Here is a 20,889-nt window from a genome sequence, read left to right as displayed (position 1 = left end):
TTTAAAACGCAGAGCCACCCTATGAACGCCGTTGTATGCAAAATGCACATTGTAGGTCATGAACTTCCACTGCTGAATCCGAATCCTAATCCTGTTCCTTTCCAATCCCTGCCAGTTTCCGTCGTGAATATATACGTTACGTCCATATATGCCTCTATCATGTCTGTTTCTGTTTCTTGTCTTGATTCATTTTCGCTCGTCGTTCCTGTTGACACGCCCTCTACGCCAGATCGTCAATTTCGTCTTCCCAGCCCATTTGAGCATAGAGGGACTGCACGCTGTTGCCATCTCCGACAAAAGTAGTAGGGGCAGCCAGCGAGCGGCCATGATGTGGTGTCGCCATAAGCGGTGTTGCCAGCAGAGGTGTCGCCATGACCCGCTTCATAGCGGCAGAGTCTTCCATTGTGACTAACCGCACTTTCGTTGGTGTCTCAAACAAGGTGGATCGTCGCTGGGTGCCCGTCGACAGAAGAGTCTCTCGGTTTTCTGTTTCAGCCATCATTGTCTTTGCTGGTTGCGAACGAGCCTGCAGCGGAGACGATGCTGGGATCATGTCGCCATCAAAAAGAGCAGCTTTGTTTTCGCCTAGCTTCCGGAATGCAGGGAGGCCAGCTCCAGTGCCACTACGTACAACTTGGCTTGCCACCCGACGCGCTGCCACAGGTGATGATATTGGCATGGAGTCCTCTTCCTTTGGGAAAGACTCTAGCCGTGATGTGCGCGCCATGGAGAATTTGCTCATGGTAGCAGTTGTTGTGCTGGTTGTAGTCGTCGTCGTGATAGACGCGGTGTCGAACGGTGCCGACGTTGTGGGAGCCGCCCTAGCCGCCGAGTCCGGTACAGATGTAGATGTTCGCATAGGCATTGCTTGAACCCGGCCAGCCATAGGGGTGCCCATGACTCGAGGCGACACAGGAAGAAAGCCGACTTGGGGCACGCTACGACCAGGGAACAGGAGTTCGCGATCGCTTGGCAGGGGATACTCCAGTTGCCTCTGACTGTAGCTGCCGTGCATCTCAACATGGCCGCGCTCGTTACCGTGAAACTCCATAGTCGTCGTCGTGGCGAAGACATCGCGGAATCTGTTGTTCACCGGTGTGGCCTTGACTTGCACCCCGCCAGGTGATGGTCGGCTTATCTGCTTTTTGGATTCTATAATGGCGAAAATTGTTAGAAATGGTCAGACAACGGTCATCATATGAACCAAAGGACGGTGTCTTACTTCGTGCTTGGTTTTGTATACCAAACAGCCGCTTTTCTGCTGCTTCAACTGTTGCCTTGCCAGCGAGCTCGCGATTTGGCTTCTTAAGGGCAGAAATCGCTTCTTGCAACTCGGCGTCAACCATAGCCTTCTTGCGAGCACGCGTCTCTTCGGGCCGGCCTACTCTGGCACTAACGACGTCTGACGAAGTCCTAGACAACGCGTTTGACGGACGTTCTTTGAGTGAGGTGGACGATGATCGGCGGGGGATGCTGGCCAACGCGGGCTCGCTCATCTCGCGTTTCAGGCCAGGAATCGGAGCGGCCGTGGCGCTACGCATCTGGGCAATGGCATCATTGGGTCCGCGTGAAACACTGCGCCGCAGCCGTTCGCTCGACAGGACACGTTCTAAGCTACGGGTCTTGTCGGTTGAGGCTGACGATCGTCGGGCCGCAGAACCTGGTTTCGACCGCTGATGGGATTTGGAGGACGAGGATTTCTCACGCGACTTCGCGTCTGATGGGGACTTGGCCGAATTGGGTGCCATCTTGGATCGAGAGCCTGGCGCCGAAATGACCGGTCCACCCAGTTTGCGGTTCAAGGTATCGCACACCAGAGGCAACCGAGGGGAGAAGAAGGGCAAAATAATATCCACACAAAAGTCTTTTAACGGGTCGGAATGCGCCGTCTTTGTCGTAGCCGCTTCTCTAACTGGGCGTGCTTGGGACTCGGCCAATGCTATCACCTCATCCGAAGTTGTTGATTGCCAAATGCAAAGCCGGTCGGCATGGACATCAATCAATAGGGGCAAGTTGTGTTTGTTTCGTTTCTTTGGCGCTTCTTTCTTGATCGGGGCGACTGCTGGCATCTCTCCAACCATGCCAGGGAGCTGGCTCTCGCCTGCGTCACCTGTCGGCCGCATCGTTTCTAGTGCCATAATCTCCAAGATGAGGATCATCTGCAGCTGCGTCTCGCGCGTGCGCAAGCATGAGATTGTGTACTTGACCTCCTCGGGTCGGGGGAAAACCTCATCGTCGCGAGGTGCTGGCTTGTTGGCAGCCCACCACTTGCGCACATGCACGTCCTCGCCTGTATAGAGGCCGCTGCTTCCAAGCTTCACCTTCTTCGGCTTCTTCGATTTTCTCTTGGAGTCCCCATGGTCAGATAGTTCCTCGAGGGTACGCAAATGGGAAACGAGATCTGGGATCGTCTCGCGATATTTCTTGTCGATCATCGCAGAGGTCAAGATGATGCTCTTCAAGAAGTCGATGAGCTCATCCATCTCGAGATTGGAGTCACAATCCAAGTGGAAAGCTGCACGCGCACGAGACAGGGGGCCTTTTGCAAAGTACGCCAAGGAGCCCTATTGAAAAGTTAGTTGCAAGTTCAAAGATAATAAAGCAGATTGGCGGACCAGAGACATACCAGGGAGTGGTACAGAGCTTCAAAGTACTGATTGCGGATGTTTTGGAATATATCCTCCGCCGTAGGCGGGACATTAAGTTCCGCGCCTACGGTTGGTGTTGGCTCCGCCGATGAGCGCTTAGTTGTATCAGAGGCGGGCGGTGTTGGCAGAGGCGCTGTCTTCAAAGGAGCAGACTTTTTCTGGAGAAGAGCTTGGCTCGGTGGGCGTGCAGGCAGGTCATCGTGAGCCTCCTTATTTTCTCTCGGTATCTCCGGGATCGGCTTAGGTTCCTCGGCAGTCTCTAACAACGGCAGGGGCAACTCTTCATCTTGACTTGCAGGGACAGCCGCGTCTGCCACAACTTGAGAGGCCGGCCGCCGCCTCACAATCGATTGCAGCTCGGCAATGGCCAGTCTCTTCCTACCTCGCTCCTTGTACACTTGAGGTGTGATTGATGCAGGTTCTTCGGCCTTCCCTACTCCCAAGGCTTTTGCTGGAGAAGGCATCCGCTGCTGGCACACGGCAGTAGCGTGTTGGCCGAGCTGGGTAACGTCCACCCAGTTGCCCAGTTTGCAAAGGACATAAATACCAGCCTCCTCCCGTTCAATGGCAAATATGCTGCTGGCGCTGCTGAAACCGCCCGAGGAGCTGGAGTTGCTCGATGGTGAACGAGCAATAAGAATGTTCGACCCAAGCCGGCCTTCCAGATCCAAGATACGGATGTCAGACTGGAAGTGTCGAGAAGACGGCAAGTTACCGCTCGGGGACGTGAGATCAAGATACGATAGAGGCAGATGCTCGCGGGGTAGAAGCATCATGGGGAACAACGTGCATGGCCGCGATAAGGGATTGGACGGATGGGCCTATCTATTGTCAGCATACATATGAGAGAAAGGCGGTCAAAGTGATGTGGTATACGCACTCGGACAACGATCGACGGCTTTAGAAGCTCATCCGCAGACAGGACACCAGCATCCTGCCGCCGTCTCTTGGCATCCCGCGGCACGCCATGCTCACTCGGTCTCTTGCGAGAGGCAGACGCCGGCGAGGCGCCGTGAACAGTACCGCTCGAGGACAATGGGCGCTCTATCCGCTGTGAAGATGGCCGTTGCGAGTTCAATGTTGTTGGACGCGGAACGGCGTGAGAGCTCGACCGGCCGTGTTGTGAGGACAGTGGGGGCGGCGGCAGCAGGTCAAGAACCTGCTCTTAGTTGTGCATGGTGTTGGTTGCGGCAAGAGGCAAACAGAACGTCGATTGCGAGAATGTAAATGGGCATATAAAGAATCAGCAAAAAGAATATTCATACAGTAAATAGCAGATACTGAGTACAACTGTAGAACGTTGCTGGTGCAAATGTCTTCAGCCAGGCCGCTTTCCTATCGCGGATGGGCCAGCTAACTCGTTCCTTCCCGCAAGACGCGGTCGGCGCGTGTTCGGGGAAGATACAGTGCGAGCTGGAGGTGGTTTTGGCGCGTCTCACTTGGCTTAGCTCCACAGCTCTAGTTGCATTGGGCGGGTCTTCACGTGACTAACTCGGAGAGGCACGTTAATTGGGGCAGCTATGGCTAGTCAATCGACTCGCCTAAAGCTCGATCCGGAGCAGGTGCGCCGTAACTCCCCAATTGCCACCAAAATCGACAGAATCCGCGTCCTCACTGACCGACAGGCCATGCTCTCAGCAGCTAATATAGCTAATATATGTGGGGTAGCACTGCATAATGGCCAACCGCAAGACACCACCACTGGCTCCTTCCCCGTTTGCGAGCACCTCTGCACCCGTCGCTCCTTCTCTGATGGCTAGGGCTTCTTTCACCATTTTGCCACCCCATCCATCGCCAACTATCGCCAACCATCACCAACATACTCTTGAGCTTCAACGGCCTTTGCAGAAACTCGTCGTCGACGCGAGCCCTATTCGCGGCTCACTTGCGATTGCCGGCTTTGAATTTGACTCCTCACCCCGTCTATCATTGAGCTCCGCGCAGCGCTCGTCTTCTGCGTGGAACGGCTGCTCGATCTTTCCAGTGAGGAAACCGAGGAACATCCTTCCCTTTGTTTATTGACTGCCGCAATGGACGCTTTTGGCCCGGCTTAATACGTCACTGCACCCACCAGCCTCTACTGGAGAGCGTGATTCACTCTCATCGATTTCGTTTTAACACAGGACGCCACCAATCTCGTGGCTTTCGAGCCCCCTCCCTACTCTATCGATTGAGCCTGCGCTCTAGCAGGCCGTCACCTCTCTCATTCTCTCTTCCCACCCACTATGGCGTCCGAGGCCTCACCGCGCGTTAGATTCGCGTACACCGATGACGACCGTGGACGCCTCGAGAAACCCAAGGGCTACCGGCATCAACAGCAACCGTTCCCGTCAGACTCCTCTCTCTCCCCCGACTCTCCCCTCTCCGCAACGACGTCGCCCGCATCGTCCTCTTCCTTTGGGATCGCCGGTGGCCTGTCTAGAAGCCACCGTGGCTCGGGTACGATGGGCGTCACTGCCGGCATCGCATCCGTCATGAATGGCAACGCATCGAATATTTCCACTGGCGCCAGTAACGGAAGTGGGATTGGCTTGGGCAATGGCAATGGTACGAGCGGAGGTGTGTCTGATGGCTACATTGCCAACGCCTCTAGTGGCGGGAGTGCGTGGCCGCAACGGCCATCTGGACCAAACCGGACACTATCAAACGCATACCAGCCGCAGAGGCGACCCGGAGTGCAGCCCGCCTTTTCCGGCATTAACGGTTCGGAGACACGAGTACCGAATGCCAAGCCAAGGCAGCTCACCAGCGGGTCGACCTTCCGGGCCCAAGAACGCGAGTATGTGAAACGCTTACGCGAGCAAGACTACGCAGCTGGCTACTTTGACAACGTGAACAGCACCGATGGAGGATATGCCGACTCCGATTCCGAAGGCGAGACACCCTCATCAGAAGGTCCCTTTGATGACCGCTACGACCAAGAAGCGATCATGTTCTACAATTTCGATGACCTGCATCCTACCGAAGAAGACATTCGCGACGCCTCCAACCGCGAACGGCTCGAGTGGCACGGTATGCTCGAGGCGGTCCTAACGGGCGACGTCGTCCGGCAGGAGAAGAAGCGCCTAATTGGAGCAGGTGAAGAGCAAAGCGGCAAGACAGTGCAAAAGAGCGAGCTCTGGGTTGGCATTCGCGCCAAAACGTGCGGCCGGCAAATCACCGTCCAGCGCCGCATGATCGAGGAGTCGCGGAGCAAAGTGGATCGCATGATTGACGACATTATCAATTTCCGCGTCGAGGGTTTCAGCGAGGCAGGGAAGACGGCCATGGAGCAGGTGGTCGATGTCATCAACAAGATTGAAAAGGCCGAATCGTTGTACCCCACACGCGCGGCCTTCCTTGCCGCCCACAAGGCGGCCGCCACCGCACTGTACGAGGATTCTTGCGACACCATTGTCGCATGGAGCAACACAAGCGACACGATCAACCGGGAACTCGCGATTTTGCGCAAGTGGGTTGGGAACGACGAACTCGATTTTACACGCTCGCGGGAGAAGTCGCCGAGCGGCAATGGGCTGACCGACGAGTCCTCGTTCCTGGACAGACTGCTCAAGGAGGAGGGCCTGCGGTCGCTGCATGTGCATTTTGAGGAGGATGGGAAGAGCCGCCGCCGCAGTATGCTGGAAGGCATCTCCGAAACGATTCTCAAAGCCAAGGACACGCTCACGATGCGTTCCGCCGAGTTCCGTACGCGCCATCTTCCGTCACATGTTGAGGACCTTCTGACGCTCGTCAGTTTCCCGGCGCGCCTGATTGAAGAGATTGTCAAAGTCCGGCTTGCCTACGCCAAGAAGATGAAAGAGTCGGCCCAGCAAAACTCCCTGATGCAAGACCAGATGATTTCGCAGTTCCAGGTGCTCCTCAATCTCGCCATTAAGGTCAAGCTCGAATACGTTGCCATCTCACAGCCGGAACTTGGCTGGGAGCTGCCCAACTGGATTGACGAGTCCTTTGACCAGGCCATCCTGGACGCTCTCAAATACTACTTCAAGATGCTCAACTGGAAGCTCACCAGCAACCGCAACACTTTCAAAGAGGCCGAGTTGCTCTTCCAGGAGTGGGAGTTTGCCAACGAGATTGGCAGCCACCTGTACCACGGCGATGTCGAGGTGGCCGAACAGTTCAGCTCGCTGACGTTCAAGGCGTTCAACCGACTCAGTCAGACCTTTGACAAGGAGCTGCAGCGCAGGCCCAAAGAAAGCATCTCCGACATGAGCAAGCGATACAAACAGGTGTTGGACTCCGTGCGCGTGCGGCAGCGCATGCTGCAGCGTTTCTCACGCCGGCTGAGCGACAACTACGAAAACGCGTGCGATTTCAGCATTGCCATGACCGAGGAAAACATGGAGTTGTTCTTTGACCGTCTTGTGGATTCGGGCCACTTTCAGGTGTATACACACAGCCTCGAGCGGGAGGGTGTGATTCTCGTGGCGTCGCCATCGCTGCAGAACCGACACGAGGAGATTCAGTCACTGATGGGCCGCACCTCTTATGAGCAGGTGGTTGAAGACCCCACGGACCCGTACGTTCTGGTCATCCGCCCCGAAGGGAACCCGACGTGGTATGGCCAGCGTGTGGCGCTCACAGTGCGCGAAGAGCCACTCGACTTGAAGACAGGCCATCTGCGCCTAATTGCGGGCGGTTCGCAGGGCCGCCTTGTGCTAGCTCGCAAGGCCTTCCTAGAGAACGCAGATGTGCACCTTGACCTAGTCGTTGAGCAGCGGTCCAATCTCAAAAAGGTCAACGCCAAGATGACGGAGATCCGCCGCATGGCGTACAAGCTGTCGAACACCTTCATGGACAGTGTGGAGAAGATCCAGCACCAGACACGGGGCGACAACTGCCAGGACCTGATCCAAATGTGCTTTGTGTTTGCGACCGAGTTCGGCCAACGCTCTATGCTCTACATGGACAGCAACCGGCGGCAGATGCACAACATCAAGCTCACCAAACTTGCGCTTGATTGGGTGAACTTCATCTGCGAAGACTGCGTGACGTCTGACCGGCGTACGTTCCGCTGGGCCGTGCTAGCTCTCGAGTTTGCCATGGGCATGACGCGCGGCCGGCACATCCTGGGCCTGACAGAGGCCGAGTACGAGCAGCTGCGCGACCGCGTGTCCGGGTGCATGTCTCTGCTTATCTCGCACTTTGACATTATGGGTGCACGGTCGAGTGTAGCGGCACAGGCGGAGCGACAGCGCCTCGAGGCGTCCGCCAACTCCAAGCGGCCCGACAAGAACCGGTTCCTCAGCGATGCGGAGGCGTCGGCATACGTCGAAGAGCACCGCATGGAGGAACTGAACCAGATCGACGAGGTCCGCAAGTCGATTCTCGAGCAGCGGTCGTCACTCGGCCGCGTGCTCGAGGCGTCCAACGAAGTGGACCGGTCGTTGGCGTACCTGTCGTCCACGGCGACCAACTTTACGATGCGCTGGCAGCAGGGCTACTTTGTGGGTGGCGGCACGTTTGGCAACGTCTACGCGGCCATGAACCTGGACAATGGCCAGCTAATGGCTGTCAAGGAGATCCGCCTGCAAGACCCCAAGCTCATCCCGACGATTGCCACGCAGATCAAAGACGAGATGCGGGTACTCGAGTCGCTCGACCACCCCAACGTTGTGTCGTACTATGGCATTGAGGTGCACCGCGACCGCGTGTACATTTTTATGGAGTTCTGTTCTGGCGGGTCGCTGGCGAGCCTGTTGGAGCACGGCCGCATCGAAGACGAGCAGGTCGTCCAGGTGTACGCGCTGCAGCTGCTCGAGGGCCTCGCCTACCTGCATGAGATTAAGATTGCTCACCGCGATATCAAGCCCGAAAGTGAGTGTCCCCCAGCCAGCAGCCACGCCCCATCTGGTTTATTGTTTTTACATGCTAACAAGCTCAGACATCCTCCTCGACCACAATGGTATCATCAAGTACGTCGATTTTGGTGCGGCCAAGGTGATTGCGCGGCACGGCCGCACGATGAACAACCTCGACCCAACGATGGCTATGGGCGCCATGTCGAAGCCGGCCAACCGGTCGATGACCGGCACACCAATGTACATGTCCCCTGAAGTCATCAAAGGCGAGACACCGGACCACTTTGGCGCTATCGATGTCTGGTCGCTCGGGTGCGTGATCCTCGAAATGGCCACGGGCCGCCGGCCCTGGGGCAACCTCGACAATGAGTGGGCTATCATGTACAACATTGCCCAGGGCAACCCACCGCAGCTGCCGACAACGGACCAGCTGAGCCCAGAGGGCATTGATTTCCTCAAGTGCTGCTTCCGGCGCGACTCGGGCAAGCGATCGACGGCCGTTGACCTGCTGCAGCACGAGTGGATCATGGGCATCCGCAACCGCGTGGTGGAGCCGTCGACGCCGAGCGACATTAGCAACGTTAGCAACTCGGCAGCTGTATCGCTGTCGTCGTTGCCGACGGTCAACGGTGGCAACACGGCACAGGAGGCCGCTCTGACAGCAGCAGCAGCCACGGCGGCGGCGGCTACTGCTGCTGCCACCGCCTTGGTGGCCGGTGAGACGACGCCACCGACGCCGTCCCCGCCCCCGCCGCCGGGGTGCTGAGTGCTTTGCTAGTTTTGGTGTATCGTCTATTTATTGTTTTGTAGGAGGATCCTTTCACGTTTCTTTTGGATACCATCCGTTGTTATACCAATTGCCACGACCGCATTCTCTGCATCTTCATATCACATGCAGTATTGTGCGCGTGTTGTTCTTTGTCCTGTGCATTTTGTCATATCATTATTCATTATTCATTACTCATTATTTTTATTATTGTCATATCCCCATATGTAAAGCCAAGGCAAACAGGGACAACACGATTCCTGTTCTTTATATTTTGAACAGCAAATGGCTTCGCTAGGTAGTCTTAAACATTATATTGTTGTCTATATGTGAGCAGGCCGTATGAAAGTGAAGCCGACATACCTACATTGATCAACAGGTCCCTTATTCGTGCATCGTTCTCAAGCACGCTTGACTAGTCTCCGAGCTCTTCCAAGGTTCCATCCTTGTAGATCCATGGCCATTTCCCTCCATCTGTTGATGATCCTCGGCAAGTGTTCGCTAAAACGGAAGACGGAAGACGGTTCGCCCACGAGTGACGTATTGACCCGCGACGGCTCGAAGCAGCAATCGACATGCTCGAAACGGTGCATGGGGCTGTCCGGAAAGACCAAAAAGAAGACATTTGTAAATGCAAGGCGGCCACAGACATGCGCACACACGTACCCGCCCGTCCACCCCTGAATCGGCGACCTCGATTGTCTTGCGCCCTCTTGCACAGTGGATGTCGTCATGTTGGAGAGGCCACTCGTAGTTGCTGTCCTGTTGGTGGCTCCGGGACATTGAGGGATGCGGCCTGTCTCATGTCTCTGATGGGTGTGTGGCGCACGGCGGTTGTGCGCCACGGGCGTCCAGTCCCGCAGGCATCCGGCGGCCATCTGCAGGACCCAAGCTCCGACAATTTGCATGAACGACAACTTGGCGAGGGCGAGCCCATGCACAGCAGGTTGTACGACCCAGGGGTACGCGCCACTGGGTGCAAGTATTTGTTCAGGGCCAGACAAAATAACAGGCGCAGGGGCGCACTGTTGCAGCTGCCAGAATCAGAGTCTGCACTGCTGGATAGCTTTACGACGTAGCACAGGGAGCAAAACTAATGAGCCAGCTTGGGGACCTATTGGAACCGAATTGGAGGACGAATGTGGTACAAAAACCTAAAATAAAGCTCGTTTCTACTTTTTGTCTTTGCTTCCTTGCTTCATGACGTCGTCGTCGTATGTTGAGCGACACAGCCCTTTGCAGCAGAGACACGCTCGTTGTACACGCTCACTGCCCTGCCGTGACGTGTTTTCTGGTCGCAAGCAGGGGAGAAGTCAGCGGCCTGTAGCACAAAATTATGACGAGGAAGAGGAGCCCGTTTCTTCCTTCGTTCTCCGGCTGCCTCTTCCATGGTTCTCACCCCGGAACCACAGACCATGGACAAGACCCCGAGACAATGCAGTGTATTCCCCGATGGAATATCTGCAGATTATGTTTTGTTTTTTCTTTGGCTGATCCTCTTCTTGACCACCAAGACATTCCGTAGGGTTCAGCTTCGTCAACTGTGTCTGGCTTCTCCGAGTCTCATGATGGAACTGACGATCGGAGATGTAAGACGTGGACTCGTAAATCTGGTGTCAAGAAATACACTATAAACAGCATTAAACTCGTAAGACGTGATAGAATCAACGTATGAGATGCAATTGTAGCCGGTGCTTGGCCTTCCGGAACAGCACTGAGAAATACAAACACAGACAGAGGTATATGATGGCATCAAGTTTCACAGAGTTAGGATTTAGGCGAAACAATAACAGGTAAACCACCATAGAACACGTCAGTGTAAAAAGATCCGTAAGTTTGGCAATAGGTTGGTGTAATAGAGGAAAAGTGCAGATGCAGGCACAGAATTCGTCAAAACGGGGATGTATATGGAAACAGGATTCAAAAACGCCCTTCTTCCTTGCATCATGTCGTGATAAGCGACGAAGACATGGCATAACTAGTCCTATGAACCTGATTCTGTGCCTGTTATCAAGGGCTGTTGCAAGACGTCATAACCACGATGGAATCGTTTCTGGCAGCACCACTTTCTCGGACAGGTGCTTCGCCTCCACGTCATACGACAGTAAGGTAGCCATTCAGAGACCGACCAAGCAATTCCGCGAACATTGACGTGCGACGCAACATGGGTGAACGAAGCACGAACGTCATGTAACAAGCTCACAGGCTGTCTCATGGGGACCATTATTTCCTCTCGAAACAACTCACTGTCTCAGAACTGGTCGCCGACATGCGTAACGCGATATGCAAGGCACCCGTTCATGTGGCGTCCATTGGCACTGTCACCGACGGAGGTCATCTGGGGAGTCGCCCATGTTTCCAAAGACCCTTCCATCCATGCCCCTTTTGCTTGCTTACTTTGCCCCTGTTCCTGCATATGGCATGTGCCACGGGCGTCCACAAGAAGGCCGCAGAGTTTGGCATACGAAGGTATAGATTACAGGATGCAGACCTGTGTATTGTCACTGGTGACGTGTTACATTTTTGCAAGGAGGCGACCGCAGTTCATTCTCGTCCCCGTGCACAATTGTTTTGGCTGTACGCCAGAGACGAGTGACATAACAAAGTATTCCCACGTCATGATGCTGGACACTTCGGCACTCTTCATGACGTCGAGTCAAGTATTTCCGAAACCAACGTCTCTTTCTCTTAAGAACCATGCTAGGTGAGCCGCATATTTCGTAGACTGGATGGGATCCTTCTTCTTCGTACAACTAACAGTCTTGTACGCCATTCTCCACGCCAACCTCGTGATATTTGCATCTCTGTGTGAGCAATCCAACGTTTTTTTTGGTATGGGACCACGCCAAGGGAGAACTTGACTGTTTCTGAACATGGTCAAAGAAAATCCAACTATTCGGACCCAAAGAACTCTGCAAAGCAATGCTTACCACATTGGCTACGATTCTTTCTTTCTGCTCGTGGTTGGACTAAAAGGTGCTAAACGTCGTGTAATCGATGGAGAATTAGGGGCCGCCGTGTTGTAAGAGATGGATAAAACTACTTTAACACTTAAACACACGCATACATCTTCCCACGCCGTTGCAAACCACTACCGAAACAGGTAAATGACGGGAAACAAAGAACGCGAGATAACGCTCGAGGCATTGAATCGTTTGCGAGCTTGTCTGTGCAGGTACATGTACATCATGTTCGTGACGTCTCTTGATACGCGCAAACGACGCCTCTTCCCATTCTCTAGCTCAACGCGATTCTGCATCATAGCAACACATTAACCAAATATGTTACAGAGAGGCAAAGAATGGACAATGACAACCTGGTGATGTTTCAGCCACACACCCATATTCGTGATAAAACTCGCACCACTCATGCCTTCCAAGAACAAAATAATGGAAAGCATAAAATAAGGTACAACGTCCCCGTCAGGTTATACGGCCACCTCTCCTTTCCCCTCTCCAACGGCTTCTTGGTGCTTCTGTTGGTTCTCTCGGCCATATTGATCAGAGCTTGGAGTTTTGCGGACGGCTAGAGTGTCAAACATAGGGGGTTTTGTTATCAAGATATGGGCAATAAGTGCTGTTTGGCGTGACAAGGTTATGACTGTAACTGTATCAAGGGATGCCCCTTATCAAACTGAGATACGTTGCGTCGTTGTAAATAATCCCTGGCAAAATAACTCTACGGACGTCGTCTCTCTCCCTCTGCTCTTTCATCTCTTTTCTATTAGAGTCGGTGAGTTTGATTTGGCGAGGCTTAAACGGTCGTTACGCTGTATACCGTATCCGGCCAGGATATTTCCATTGGTGCCTTAGTTGTTTTTGGTCTTTACTGTTCACTTGAATAACGTCCAATGGCATTCAATGGCATTTAATGACATCCCAGGAACCTGTATTTGATCTCAATCCATATAAATAGAGGAACCAAAAAAGAAAACAATAATTTCGTGAGAACCAAAATTATGAACACAGCTATACCTTGCGTAACAAATGTTCAGACAGCATTACAGCTGTTTGTCGACTTGCTTTGTTGTACATGTATAAATCTTTCCTTTCTGTGTATTTTCATACCACGGATACACTTGCACCTGCACGGACAGTTTACCGGCACGTCTAATAATGTGGCGTTCTGGCTGTCGTGTAAGCATATTTGGCCATGTCTGGCGACCGACTTACAAAATGGGTTGCATCACATTTGCCAAAGAGGGTGTGTCATTTTGAGTTTCCAATTGGCCGTCCACCGTGCGTCGTACCTGTAAGGGGTGGGCGGACAGCGGAAAGGCAAAACATCCAAAGGGGCCGAAAGACAAAGAACTTGACAACAAAGAAAAGGGGTGCACACAACAAATACCAACAACCAGGTCGGAATGAACTGGGTGAAGCAAGGTTTGACGATCTTGTCCAAACTGGGCGGACAAGGGCAACAGAGACACAGAGCACGGACACAACATTTCCGAACAAAAGGAGAGGACAGCGGGGACGCGGACGATCATGTTATGCAAGGCCCTGCACATTTTTGGGATTCTTCAGAAACAGCGACGGAAATGAAGGAGGATATTTCTACGTCGTACGATCGCAAAACGATTTTGCCTATATAATTCATGTCATTTTTACTGTATTTTGGTTTGATAGAATGTACTCATTCCCCCTCTCAATTCCTCCCTCTCGGCCTCCTCTATGTCGTATTTCCTGGGGTCCCTCGACACTGTCGATCTTGTACGTTCTTGGACACCACCATGATCCTTCAGCCTTGTCCCTTTTTGCACCAACAGACTGGCAGCAGCTGTCAATCTCAATGACGCAGGTCGAACTAGAAAAAAAAGATAAAGAAAATAAAAGGACGGTTCTGGTAGACACGGACGTACGGCAGTTGTCGAAGACGATTCGATTTTCGTCTCGTTTTATCTGCAGGTTGTCTCTGCTGTTCTGAATAGTGTTATTTGTTTTGTTTGTCCATTGCTTACAGCTGAGCTGAAAGAGTGTCTGGATGGCTCTTTTGTTATTGGTGGCAGTCGTTTCAAGTCTGGCCGGCAGGCTCATCGCAGGCTCTGCATGGTTCTTCCCGGTCAGTTTTGCTGTTTAAAAGCTGCATGCTCTTGTACAAGCAGAAGGGTAGCTCCGATGAAGCTAGCCGAGAGGTTAAGGAGGGATCTCACGCCTCTCGTTGTTGTTTGGCTCCATTTTATTTCATTGTCCTTCCATTTTGTCACCCTCAACCAATCGCATCTTGGCCATGTTAGGTTGAAATCGAATGGACCTACGATGCTTCTGGCCCTGTACTTCCTCTTTTGGGACCTCCATGTCAACTGCATCCAGACAAGGCTCACATATCGCCAACAGAATCGGCATCTCGAATCATTAGGCCACCACTTCACTAGCCTCTTCACCATCCTTTCGTTTTCTTTGTCGTCGGTTTTGTTCTGTACTTCGTATGTGAAGCACGCCTGTTCTCGTTTTGCAATGGTGGTAGGTCTTCTACGACATTTCCCTGTTGCAGCAACGATGGACACTCCCGAGGGAGCCAAGATGAGAGGGCCGCTGTCATGAGATGATGTACAGAATCGCTGACCGGTCCGTTACAGCTTGCTGTGTGCAGAACGTTATGCCCGAGTCCGGAACCGCACTATTGACGAGACGTGGCCAACGCTGAGTGTCCATGCAAAGTCCCCCTCAGCCTCACAAATTAGGAGAGAAATGACAAAAAGCAAAGTAGGGAAGGTGTAGCTACCCCGTCGGGCGTCGAAGCCATTCTTTCGTGAGGAGCGGTGTAGCGTCTTCGCTTGTCCGCGCAACTGTATTCACCCACGCTTTCCATTCCGCCTGTCTTGCCTCGTACGTCTGGATCTGTTTCGTCTGTATCCTAGGCCGCGAGTGCACTGCGCATGGCTCCACAGCGGCCCCCGTTGCCTCGTGGAACTCGGTTGTAGGAGAGCTGACCAGTGAAGCCGGACAGAGAAACGTCAGGTTTGAAGCGGGGATGGGGCGTGGACGGACCAAAAGCAAGTGGAAAAACGACAGGCTTTGCATTCATGTTGCCTAAGGAGAGTGACAGTTGTCAGTAGCGGGCATCACAGGACCACATGACGTGGGCGACTCTGAAGGAAAGTGTGCAGTTGGTGTAAGAAAGGCGCTGCTGGTGTCTTGTTTACTTTATCGTGCAGCCGTTCCCTTCCAGGCATGAACGACTGCAGCAATCTTGCTGGTGGTCAGCCTCCTGCTTTGCCCTCATCTTATTTTCTGCACACGTTTGAAATCCATGTGACTCTCCTCCTATTATCTTCGACTCAACGCGTCCAAATTGGGACTTACGGTTACGGTTAACAGTCCTTGTCATTATTTTATTTCTATTTTCGTTTCTGTGCCCATTTCGCGTCGTTTTGTCACCATTCCGAGTCATGATCTCCTACACGTATTGGCTGCTGGTCGTCCACAAGGTTACTCATCCTGCACCAATCTGTTGGCTGTCACATTTGTGCTGCGTTGGGAGCGGCTGCTCACTGGTGACTGTTAATGCGTTCCAACTCGCCCCTGCTCATTCCATTGTGACATTTTACTTTCGGCCACCAACAGTCTGCCCGGTTGAAGACCGTTGAACGCCCCCGTTTTAACCCTTGTTTTGTCCCTTAGTTCGCCTTAAGCCGTTACCGTCGACCGCTCAACGTTGGACGTGGGCATTTGACACTGCGAATGCTCCCCACGGAGTTCTTTGATGTGGCGATGGCGTTTTCTTGTCTAGTCCAATCAGCACGAGCACCTACAACCTTCGATGAAAACAAACGAGCCGTTTGCTCTTAGCTTGGCTCTCTTCTATACCTAATTAAGCGCCTTCTCCGTCCCCATCTCCTATCCCCATTTCTGTCCCCATTTGGACTGCCCCCATCTCTCGCTGGCCATCGCTTCCGTCAACCCCCTTTTCTCATTTGCTTTTACGAGCAGGTAGAATTGGGCCTAGACCGACCCGATCGAGTTGCCTTTTGAGCGTTTTTGGGGAGCATTTGTAAAATGACAAGCTTCGCCCGTTGTGCGGTAATCTGAACGAATCTTCGGAATTTAAGATCCTGCAATACGCCGTAGCATCGTCCTGCGTTGCTCAGCGCGAATAACAAAATAGCAAATAGAAGCGTTGAACAACAGGATGGGAAAATAGTGAAAATCAACAATACCAACGGCGATGACAATACAACCAGACCTCAAGGGATTTACAGAAATGGAAAGTGCCTTTTGTATCTGAATGGCCGGCTGTTGGGATATATTCCCATCATTACGGTGAGGGTGTGGCAAAGATGGGCAAAGACGCACGCAGATGTTGTCATCGCGAACGGATCTGACACAGCAATGCTCAAGAGGACGTGGTCGTGCCCAGGACATGCCGCGGATGGATAATGATGAAAAGGTCTCCTTTCTGAGTTTCGGCTACCAATGCGTGACGATGGGTGCGGCTCGAATTTGAAAGAACTTTGTAAGCCGTCACGCATCCATCTCATTTGCCCGACTACGGGGGAGCACCACATGCTTGCAATTCTGGCTGAGGATATCATGTCTCACAAAAAAAAGGGGAAAGGATATAAAGATGCAGAAATACACGGACAGAACCCTGTGCGGCTCCAACGCCACACGCTCGAATTAGATTTTGAATGTACGCCCCAAAGATTCCTCGGAGCGATGTTAAAAACAGTGTTCTATATTTCCAGCTCACGTCTACAAGAATACCGGCCTTGTGTATTGCTCAAATCCATCCGGGCGAGAATAGTGGCTGCACGACGTGAATAAGGACAGTGGCGAATAGATAATAGTAACGAGTAGGGGAAGCGAAGCATTCTGAAATGCTTGCATTTGAAAGTCTTTCAACCTTTTACTGTAAATAAGTCTGCCCTCTTGTCGTCGTTTTGAAAAATAGAAAAGTAAATAAAATAAAATAAAAATTCGAGGAAAAGCACCAAACAAAGTAATACAATCGGCAACAACACCATGGCAGACAAGCATCGTGAGACCAATCGCTGTTCCCGGATCCCAGATATCCAAGGCAGCGCGCATCGAAAAACAGACTACGTAAGTGTGATACGTCGCAGTCAGTGTATCCTGCTCATACAAGTGATCAATTCTTATCAGCATTTCGAAAAATGGAATTGACACAGAAACGGATACGCTGGCAGTCCGAACCAAGATGATCAGCACCGGCCTTTTTTCTGGAGAACAAAATTCCAGAGACCATGTTGCCAGGTGGCTGACAGGGGTGGGAAACGGACTTTTACTGGGGTTTCTTGCAGGGGTTCTCAAAAATAAAGAAAGGCTGGGCAAAAAACAACCGCACCCGAGTCTCTGGTTACCACTAACACTGGAAACAAAAAAGGTAGAAAAAAGGCCAAGGTCTGGCCAGTGCCCAGAGCGGAACGAAATGCCGGCCGGCAGCCTCTTCATTTCCTCCGTGTTTTCTCCTATTTTCCCACACCAGTCTTCCGTAGCGCTGGCGTCGTCTGGCGCTAGTTGGTATTTTCAGTCGGGGGGTGCTGTTTAAAAAGCATGAAAATATTTCGTAGACAGGCTGTCACCCGTTCAGCCGCAGATCCAAGATGCTTCCTTGTACATTTTCCAGCGTCAACCAAGGGGGTCACGTTTACACAAATGTACAAAGTACAGCATGTTTGACTCTGGACAGCATCTGCCTTTCTGTGTGGGGAAATACATCGCTTGAAGGACATAAGCGTCAAGACCCCCGTCCAAAAGGAAATCAAACCCTCAAGGAAAGGCCGCAGTGTCACTTTGTAGTCCAGCTGTTTCGTACATCAACCAATCAAACTCTGGTCCTACATTTTCGGGATTTTGATAATTTGTATCGGTTGGCTGATGTTGACACGATACTGTTACTACTTTTGAGCGAAACTGGTGAGCCTTAAGATATGGCCTTTGTGACGCGACACGCTGACCACAGCCGAACACACGTCAAGGAAGGGAATAGTAAAGGGAGCAAAGGGGGAAAAGGGCCTATTTTGTTTTGTTGTTTTCACTGTTATTACGACTAGTATTAGCGAGCGCGCAACCTAAGACACAGTCTGGGCCATCTCTCGGGCGGGCAAAAACAGCAGTGTTAGAAAAAAGAGAGACACCTTTTGTTTCTTTATGTTCTCCCTGGAAGAGCAGGGCCGGGTATCGGGCACAAGGTATCTTTGTTAGGAAAGGAATGAAAAAAAGCTCAAAAGACACATCCAATTTTTTTTTTTCGTTCTAGCCAAACCTGTGTAGTAAACAGCGCATCAAATGTGGAATATGATGCAGACAACCCCTATTTTGCTTTGCATTCTCGTGACTGAATTCGGAGGCCTCTCGCAGCAAATGCAGGCCATCGTGCAGCTGTTCGTTTCGAAGCCTTTCTGCATTTTCTTTTCTTCTACAATTTTTGACCTCCAGCTCTCTCTCCGGAGCAAAGTCTCCCGCCTTGCGCCTCTTTGCATCGCGTGTGGTACAGATGCCGCACCATCTCTGGTCTGCCAGCCACCCCACATGCTATCCATCACACGATCCTCTGTTTCGTACAGCTCTGCCTTTGCCGTATCCATTGCCTCTTTTCTCTTTTTCAGGTGGAAAGGATATGAACAGAAACGAACAGAGCCAGTTCACAAGTGCGCTAGAGGGCGGCCCATTCGATCCACACCCAATACAACGCCGCTAGGAGCGAGCTTTCCACGTGCTCGCATGGGTTGTTGATCTGAAGAGCTAAGCCGGGACTCGTATGCTGGAGACTAGGGGCGGCCGTCGCGAGCAACGAAAATCAAAATGGAGCAGAGAGACGCCGTGAAGAGTAATTGCAGAGGGAGCTCACTTTGTGCTTCGTGCAAGGGCCTTGCCGCTACAGTAGTCTTGTTGTTGACAGCTTCGACTTCCCAAAGCCTCTTTTTGGCCATAGCGCCCTGCATGCCAAGTGGTTTATTCCTTATCGGGGCTCGTTGTTGTGTCTGAGAGGAGGAGGGGACGAGCAGAAACGAGGGGTATGCCACTGTGGACGAGCATGTTGGATTTGCAAGCCCTACGCCACTACAAAGGTACGGAGGATTAAAGTGAGATAGACGAGGAGGGTTATGAAGAAAGGAGTGAAAAAGGGATGCAATGTGAGAGACGGGAGAATATGGCTTGTAAGAGCCCAATTGTACGACAGACGATGATTCTTCGTCTTGTTTCTTGTTTATTCACGGCCACTTTACGTTCCCCTTTGTAGGGCTGTGTTGCAGATCATTGCCGATTTCTGGGTATGTGGAGCGAGGCAAGACATCAAACAGATTGACGGAAAGAAAAGGAGTGAACAGACGCCAGGCCCGGGGGAGGCGACTAACAGGTGGCGTTTCGACTACCACGGCCTGCCATCCCGGTTGTCGAGAACGGTCTGGACCTTGGGTAGTCATGTCGACCACGTCGTATGCTGGGGTGGAAAAGATGGCTTGACAATTGGGGACTCGGAGACAAATGGGCGAATAAGGAATGTAAAACACGTGGTCGAGAGAAGATCAACCAAGAAGATTACCCTCTGAGGAGAAGTCCATACCTGCCCCAGGGACACGTCCTTGACTGGCCTTTGTTTGAATTCAGCTCGTCATGCCGGCCTTGTGGCACCCCCGTCTCATTTTGTCTCAGTATGTAGGACTGCGCGTTGCTGCTCTTTCGTTTTTTTTTTTTTTTTTTTTCCCTTCTTTCCTTCTGCTTCTTAGCAAAGACTGGAGTACGCTTCCTTTTTCTCGGGACCGAGAGTCTGGATCATGACCCTAGCGCGTCGGGCCCCCTCCACATACTCGTATCGTTTGTCGTTCGATCTGTAAAATTGACGCCGTTTTCCTATCTGCCGTCTCATGGCATCTTCCTCACTTCCTTAGTGCGGTGGCTCCAGTTGAAACGACGGCACGATGCAAGGAGGAAACGATATCAAAACGAGAAATAACAATCCACGAGTTTTTGACCAGTTGTGTGACCCAGGATCAAGATTTTGAGTTTGGCAATCTGCGGTCTACAGTCTTCTTCTTTTCAAGTAAATAGCGTTGCAGCACGGGCGCTTGTACAGTTGTGCAAGTGAGCAAAATCCTCATGCACGAGTGTCAGTTTCGGGACGGCCCATTGGGCCATAGTCCACCCAATAACACCCTAATATGCCATTGTGCACTGCAACGGTGTCTCTGACATGCTTTATGATTTCACAGACAGCTGGGCTTCCAGCTTGACAGGCTTACAGGCAGGTCAACGGAAAACCGTTCACATTCACCGGCGTGCATACGCAGGATTCTGCACAGGACAGCGCGCCGTCACACGCATCACACTTGGATATTGGGAGCTAGAATCTTTCAAGGAATGGAAGGAACCAAAAGTACTGAAAAAAGCGCTTTGGGCAATTGGATATATTCAGGCACGCCTGGTGGAAGTCACGAATGGCGACACGCAGTGTTGGCAAACACCAAGGGGTGCGCAAATACTACAGTCGTATTGCGAAGGAAACAGAACCGTCGACCAGTGAGAGGAACAGGCCTGTCCAGCTGAAAGTGACAAAAGCTCGTATTGCAACGCACGATGGTCCACGAGAATGACAGCACAGGGATCAATGGAGATGAAAAGGCGGCAAAAGGCGAACAGCGGCAAAGGCAGCCTGCTTGGAAGTGACAGACTCGCACACTGTGAGTGGATATGAAATTCGCGACGGG

At 52.2% G+C, this 20,889-nt stretch overlaps 4 protein-coding genes across 4 annotated transcripts; 1 reads left to right on the top strand and 3 right to left on the bottom strand.

Annotated features, from left to right (window-relative positions):
* Nucleotides 1–220: 220 nt before the first annotated feature.
* Nucleotides 221–4,651, bottom strand: SPSK_05824 (DNA replication regulator SLD3; the record flags this gene model as incomplete). Its single annotated transcript, XM_016732535.1, has 7 exons — nt 221–1,152; nt 1,223–2,564; nt 2,627–3,469; nt 3,529–3,807; nt 3,914–4,106; nt 4,335–4,446; nt 4,534–4,651. The coding sequence occupies 7 exons, from the start codon at nt 4,649–4,651 to the stop codon at nt 221–223; spliced, it is 3,819 nt and encodes a 1,272-aa protein (XP_016592077.1).
* A 222-nt stretch (nt 4,652–4,873) lies between these two features.
* On the top strand, nt 4,874–9,218 carry SPSK_05828 (mitogen-activated protein kinase kinase kinase; the record flags this gene model as incomplete). Its single annotated transcript, XM_016732538.1, has 2 exons — nt 4,874–8,468; nt 8,536–9,218. The coding sequence occupies 2 exons, from the start codon at nt 4,874–4,876 to the stop codon at nt 9,216–9,218; spliced, it is 4,278 nt and encodes a 1,425-aa protein (XP_016592076.1).
* A 401-nt stretch (nt 9,219–9,619) lies between these two features.
* On the bottom strand, nt 9,620–9,952 carry SPSK_06764 (uncharacterized protein; the record flags this gene model as incomplete). Its single annotated transcript, XM_016733461.1, has 2 exons — nt 9,620–9,815; nt 9,885–9,952. The coding sequence occupies 2 exons, from the start codon at nt 9,950–9,952 to the stop codon at nt 9,620–9,622; spliced, it is 264 nt and encodes an 87-aa protein (XP_016592075.1).
* A 4,986-nt stretch (nt 9,953–14,938) lies between these two features.
* SPSK_06772 (uncharacterized protein) lies at nt 14,939–15,241 on the bottom strand (the record flags this gene model as incomplete). The annotated part of the gene is made up of 1 exon (XM_016733468.1): nt 14,939–15,241. One exon carries the CDS (start codon nt 15,239–15,241, stop codon nt 14,939–14,941), a length of 303 nt encoding a protein of 100 aa, XP_016592074.1.
* Nucleotides 15,242–20,889: the final 5,648 nt, after the last annotated feature.

The sequence above is a fragment of the Sporothrix schenckii genome (assembly GCF_000961545.1).
Source record: "Sporothrix schenckii 1099-18 chromosome Unknown Cont38, whole genome shotgun sequence".
NCBI lineage: Eukaryota > Fungi > Ascomycota > Sordariomycetes > Ophiostomatales > Ophiostomataceae > Sporothrix > Sporothrix schenckii.
Note: the sequence above shows the minus strand (reverse complement) of the source record. Positions and strands in the feature narration are given on the sequence as shown.